This window comes from Archocentrus centrarchus, chromosome 24 (assembly GCF_007364275.1).
Source record: "Archocentrus centrarchus isolate MPI-CPG fArcCen1 chromosome 24, fArcCen1, whole genome shotgun sequence".
Taxonomy (NCBI): Eukaryota; Metazoa; Chordata; class Actinopteri; order Cichliformes; family Cichlidae; genus Archocentrus; species Archocentrus centrarchus.
In genome coordinates this window covers 29,800,243-29,806,380 of record NC_044369.1, presented here as the reverse complement: position 1 = coordinate 29,806,380, position 6,138 = coordinate 29,800,243, and the positions used below count along the sequence as shown (strand labels likewise).

General features: G+C 41.2%; 1 protein-coding gene across 2 annotated transcripts; it reads right to left on the bottom strand.

Annotated features, from left to right (window-relative positions):
• Positions 1–787: 787 nt before the first annotated feature.
• On the bottom strand, positions 788–4,671 carry ndufaf4 (NADH:ubiquinone oxidoreductase complex assembly factor 4). Of its 2 annotated transcripts, none has more exons than XM_030721013.1 (3): positions 4,463–4,671; positions 4,241–4,332; positions 788–2,789 (listed from the first exon to the last, which is right to left on the bottom strand). In XM_030721013.1, exons 1-3 carry the CDS (start codon positions 4,596–4,598, stop codon positions 2,487–2,489), a joined length of 531 nt encoding a protein of 176 aa, XP_030576873.1. In that variant the 5' UTR covers positions 4,599–4,671; the 3' UTR covers positions 788–2,486. The 2 variants fall into 2 exon arrangements, with proteins under 2 accessions (XP_030576873.1, XP_030576872.1); XM_030721012.1 differs by having other exon boundaries at positions 4,241–4,335; positions 4,463–4,668.
• Between the last annotated feature and the right edge of the window lie 1,467 nt (positions 4,672–6,138).

Here is a 6,138-nt window from a genome sequence, read left to right as displayed (position 1 = left end):
TACGATTTAAAAATGTCACATTCCAGAGCTTCTTCAAAAGCTTTAATTTTTGTCAAATTACTTTAATTTCAGAAAACTTTAAAGCTTTTCTTGTAAATATCTGGCTTTAATTTTGTAATTTCAGATTTTGTTTGTCATAGTATCCTTCAAAAAAAATAAAATTTGTTTAGCAGAAAATTGAAAACGGGTCATCTTTTAAATGATCGTGTTGAAAAACAAAAAGTAAAGCTAAATACTTCTTGTCAATAATAAATTTCAGGGAGTGTGTCGACATTCCTTCTTTTCTGAATCTTCATTTAGAAGATACCTGCATTATTTTGAAAGAAGTTACATGGCTTCCGGTGGCCTCCGCGCTCTGTATAACTATCTGACAGAGGTTTGTTTCCGTGGTGACTGACACTCCTGGAAGCCGCACGGGGAAAAGCGGACTATCCTGGGAGTGCGCCCCATTTCGCCCACCGTCCAATAGAAAAGGCAGAATGTAAGTGGGCGTGGCTTGGTTTAGAGGAAGCGCTTTTTTGGGCATGTGCGGATGCTTTGCAGTGGGTGGTAAACACAACAAAAGGAGGCCGTTGATGGAAAAGTAAGCAATGTTTTCAGAAACTGTGTAGTGTTTAGTGTGGCTTAACACACTACACAGTGTACAGTGTGACTGTACAGTGAATTCAGTGATTTGAAGCATTTTTCACGGCACTTAGAACACTGTTACTGCAGTGAAACTAAAGTGTGAGACTCTTGACAGACTCGAGACATAAAATCAAAGACAAAATCTTTTTATTTGGAAAAATGTGCGTGTGTGCAGCGGCTGGTTTTCATTCATAAATACGCTTCTAAATACATGAAAACATCCCGGTCCACATTTTGGAACATACCCTACAAATGAATCTATTTCTGGAACCTTGAGGAACCCGGAGCTACAGTAACACGTGGACGGAGACAAAACAAATGACTGCCGTTTGTCTCCCTTGTGATAGATACCGACAAGTGCACATGTAGAAGTAAACGGCTGCATTTTATCCATAAGACTATTTTTACCTGATGGACTGCACCGGCTCAGTAAAGTAACACTTAAACCAGTTAGAAACACTGACTTCTTTTCTGTGTGGTATGTACAGAGGAATTACTTCTATCACACAAGCTTGTATACAAGCACAGTACCAGCAAATAGAAGTACTCATGCAGAGCAGCCTGTTTCAAATAGTTCATTCTAACTTTCACTATTGGATTGAAACTCTGAAATGCAACAGCTGCAATTTAGCACGAAAGTTGACTCATCATGTAAATCCTGTTTTAAAGGTTAAACAGTAGATATATAAAATGATCTACTTTAGTAAATGTATGCATTTATTTTGCCCTAATGAGTACAGAGGTGGAGTTAGCCATTAGCTTAATAAAGACTAGGGTTTCATTTGCGCCTGATGGTACCACGTGATAGGTTACTGAGAAATAAAACCTGACCAATGGCTCCTTGTATTTTCACCTGTTTTTGTCATCTTGACTGTGCACCTGTGATATGACCTTGATATGCAAATGAGTTCAATCACTTGCAAAACACAATATGTCTCCACAGACTGTATAGATAAGATGGCAGTAGACGCTCATTAAACCTGTTTTCTTTCTAACTGCCAGCAGGGGGAGTCCTCTCTAGTTTCAAAAAGAAGTCCTGTATCTGCAAAGAAAACTATGAGAAAATGACCCTTCAGCTCCCCTGACCTATAACCTCAGAAAATTACAGTCCCTACTACAGACACAAAGAAGGCTGCGCTTTAGGTTGTTTGACTTATAGTATAACTTAATCTGTCAATCAATACGTACACATTTCAAAACACAGATGGTGATAGAAAAAAAATGTTCAAGGTTTTAAAACATGACTTCACCAACCAGCTGGTAACATCACAGTGGCTACACCCATTTTTAAACAAAAATAAAACATACTTTCTAAGCACCCCTCGGGTCCCAGGAAGTGATGCTGCGATATTGCTGAGATAATGTTCCTCCTGCTTGTAGCTTTGGACCAGGGTTTCTCAGTTACACAGCTACTGGACTTACAGTTATGGACTGGACATCACAGAGCTAACTGTGCTAGCTGTTTCCATTTGATTACTGTCTTTATGCTGAACTTGGCTAGCCACATCCTGACCAGAGCTGCGTACGTATTGCACAAATATGACACTGTTCATCCAAATGAACATCCAGTAAATGTTCTCTCCAAACTGCTGGATGATTCCTGCAGGCTTTCTCCATCTGTATATTGGACATCACCCATTTTTAGATTGTTTTATTTTCATTAGATAAATAACCAAAGGAAGAAACTCATTTCCAGATTAAATATCTAGTTATTGTCATGTTTTTATAGTTTCTTGCAGTCTATCTCCCATGAAATATCCCATCTACATGTCAGGTCATTCTCCCATTGCCATACACTGAAGTACATAAATAAACAGTAATATGCTCTCATTTGACTGCCACTGACAGAGACACCAGTCCTACGAAGCCTTTATCTGCTTGGCCTTTTTAGTCTTGGGAGGTATGATCTCAAGCTTGAAGGGGATGAAGAACTCTAAAAGAGCTTTGGTTTCTTTCAAGTCCAGAGAATACTCCTGTGCGATCTTTTCAGGGGTCCACGTCTGAGGCTGGTGCTGGTGGCTGCCCACAGCCTTCAGGGCCTCAGCAATGGTCAGTTTACCACTGGGAACGTCTTTGAGCTCCACCAGGCCCAGCGGAGATCCTAAGATGCTGAACTTGAGGGGTCGTCGCTGTTCTTTCCCCACTGTCACTTCCTTTGATGCCTGAGGGAAAACCAAGCAATAAGCAATAACTAGTATGCATTTGAAAGCTTTTTGTCCAGGCCCCACGCAAATTGTTGGTTATGTTTAAAAACATAACTTTAAAAATAAATTTAAAAATTTGTGTCCCCTAATTTCAAACACTTGGATGACTAATCCTCAGCAGCCATAAATCATCGTCTCATAGCACTGGGTTAGGGTTACTTAGACTTCAGTGGTGTAAATTATCCACAGCATTTCATGGCAGTGAGGTGAGTTTGTATAACTGGTATTAAACCGCGCTGTGTGAGACGCTCACCTTTCCAGTTTAATCAGTTCAGGAGACAGAAGCAAATATCAGGCAGAGGCATTTAGAAACCACCTGGTGAGCACAGCGCAGCATTTAGCAGATAAAGAGAGGGATTATTTTAGGAGCTGCTGCAGATCAAAATCACAGCTGAAACGATCCAATGATGCCAGAGCTGCACCGACTGCGTTACACGCTTTCGTGGCCAATTACCATTTTCCAAGTCCTACCTGCCAATACTGATTTCTGCTGATTCTGATTTTATTTCTAAGAACTATAACTGACAGCATGAGCAAACAAAAACATTTCTTTAATGCATAATATTAATTTCATAATAAAAGAAATAATTAAACTTTGCAATTTTCCCCAAACTGCACTAAGTTCAACTGTATACTGAGATAAATGAATCCACAGCGCCCTCCGCAGGCATTTATTGGGAGGCTTTGAAAGCTTTATTATTTAGCACTCTTCACATTAGAGGAAAGAACGGCGACTGCAAAACAAGCAGAAACTGAAGAAAATCAGAGTACGGTTAAGATGGATTTAAAAAAAAAAAGATTTCATTTAGAGCACCTCAGAAATCTCACAACTGAAGGATAACTGCATCCTGCCACAGAAGGCCGAGTTTTCACTCAGAATGACACAAATATTCTGAATCTGCAGACAAAACCTCTCAATTGTTGGCAAACTGCTTAAAACTGAATAATCATCTCTTGCTTTCAGCCCTCAGATCCGCAGGAGCACTAAAAATGAACTCTGCTGAGATCTGTTTAGAGAATATTAAATAAAATGATATGCAGCAGATTCTCAGTGTGATGCAGCAAACATGGAAACTTTCTTTACAGGACTTTGATCTCCCTAAACTGTCCACATCTCAGAGGTCTGACCTGACCAGTGAAGAAATTATAAAGGTCATTAAAAAACTACCAAATGAAGAGGCCCCAGGCCCCGATGGCTTTACAGCCATGGAGATTTTTCTTCAGGACTTTAGAAATATTTGGTTTTGGACAAACTTTTTTGAAATGGGTGCATTTATTATACGATCAACCAAAAGCAGCGGTACAAACTAATGTGTATATATCTTCATATTTTGACCAGGGGACAGTAAAACAGGGTTCATCACTAAGTTCTCTAATGTCGCAGCCTTGCAGCGCTCGGGGAGACTGACCTCTGCCGCAGCGGGTGCCGGATCTCTGGACTCCACGTACACGGACCTGAGGTGCTCCAACAGCGGCGCGTTCTTCTGGTTCAATGAATCCACTACTGAAACACAAGACAGCAGGAGAACCGTTCCTGAGGTTTCCGAGGACAGACAGCTGAGGAGTGAGCCGACCGTGACCCCCAGGTTAACTGTTACACAAGCCAGCGGAGCTTTAACACACTCACTCACCTTCGGGGTTGGAGGTTGGCGGTGGCAGGTTGGCCGGGTACCGGGGCGCCGCTCGCGGCTTGTCCTTGGAGAGTTCTCGGTGCACCCGGTTTTCCAAGTTGAAATTTCTGAACATACGCCCAACCCGCGCACCCATGTTTCACACGTTATCAAAGACCGTTATGAATAAAGTTTATTCAAACTGTCGACGGCGAGCCGGAGGACGGTGTGCAAACCAGCTTAGAGGTGCAGTAGCGCCACCTACTGGACTGGAGTGTGGATCAGGAACTGGACAGAAAAAACTTAGAAGTCTTTCTATTAAACCAGTTCCGCTTACAAATCTCATCAGTTGAGTATAAACGTTATAAACAGCAGCGCTATTTGAAGATCTTCCAGCGTAAAATGAATCTTTAGCTGTTTAAAAGTTCCTGTTAATGAATTCCTGTCCTGGTCACAGGCACTCTAACTGTACCTGCTGGGCAGGTGGCTGCTTGTCTATCAGCTGCAGTGTTTTATTGAGACCTGCGTGTCCTGAGACTGGTGATTATTATTTCTTTTTTCGGTTCCAACCCGCTCTCTTCTCATGACAGCATGTCTTTGAGCGTTATGGAGATGCCTTCCTGTGTCGCTGACGTCCCAGTGCTCCTGCCGTACTCTTTGGATTTGACCATTTATAATGCTTTCAAATTCAGCTTTGCTTACTGGCATCTGCAAGTCAAATTAGTGTTATTTCAATGACTGTTTTGCCAATATATCCACTTCCTCGTGTCCTTCCACTGGAACCCAAAGAAATCCAACATTTACTTGCCATCACACAATCTTTGTAAACTAGATTTAACGTCTAATCTGCATGATTTCCCAGATCTAATACTCATCAGTGCTGATAAACTGTTGGACACAATAATAAATATATCTTTTGATTATCTGCCCACTGTAAACCCAGCTCTGATGTCTATACTAACTCTCTTCTTAAAAGTTACTCCACATTGTGGGATGAAGACTCCCGCATCAGTGCACCCAGACCCCGGATCTTCTGACCCATCTGTGAACATCAGGACTTCATCTATCTGCTGCTTCCGCATTAACACACACCTGAATTTCCCCGACCAGTAAACTACCAAAACTTCTGCTTTTATAGAGGTGGTCACACTTGCTCATGATTTATTAATCAACTGCATTTGATTAGCAGCACCTGGCTGCTACTTACCCTCTTAATCCCTGCGGGAGCAGTAAGGGTGTATTTAGTTTTTCACATGACTGTACGATACAACATTTAACGGTGTTCTTCTGATTAATAAGGACTGTTTTCAATATTTGTGTGTTGAATTGATGTAATCAAACATAAATGACACTGGGATAGGCTCCAGCCCCACAGACCCTGAATTGGATAAGCAGAAGAAAAAAAAACAAAACAAAAACCAATTCATTAAATTATGTATTTAATTATTTATTTCTTGTTTCTTGATCGATTTAGCTAATTGAACCAATCTTTGTTCTCATTCGATTTGGCAATTTTGGTAAAAAGAAATGAGGAACAATAAACTCCTCCAACCACACGGTGTCGCTGCTGCTTCCTCTGTTCAATTTCCCCCCTGTGAAGATAGAAATCCTGCTGTTGCTGTTCTGTGGCTGGACTGTGAGATCAGGAAGGCTCAGACTATCAAAGATCACTGACATCTATTAGTCTGTAAATGGTT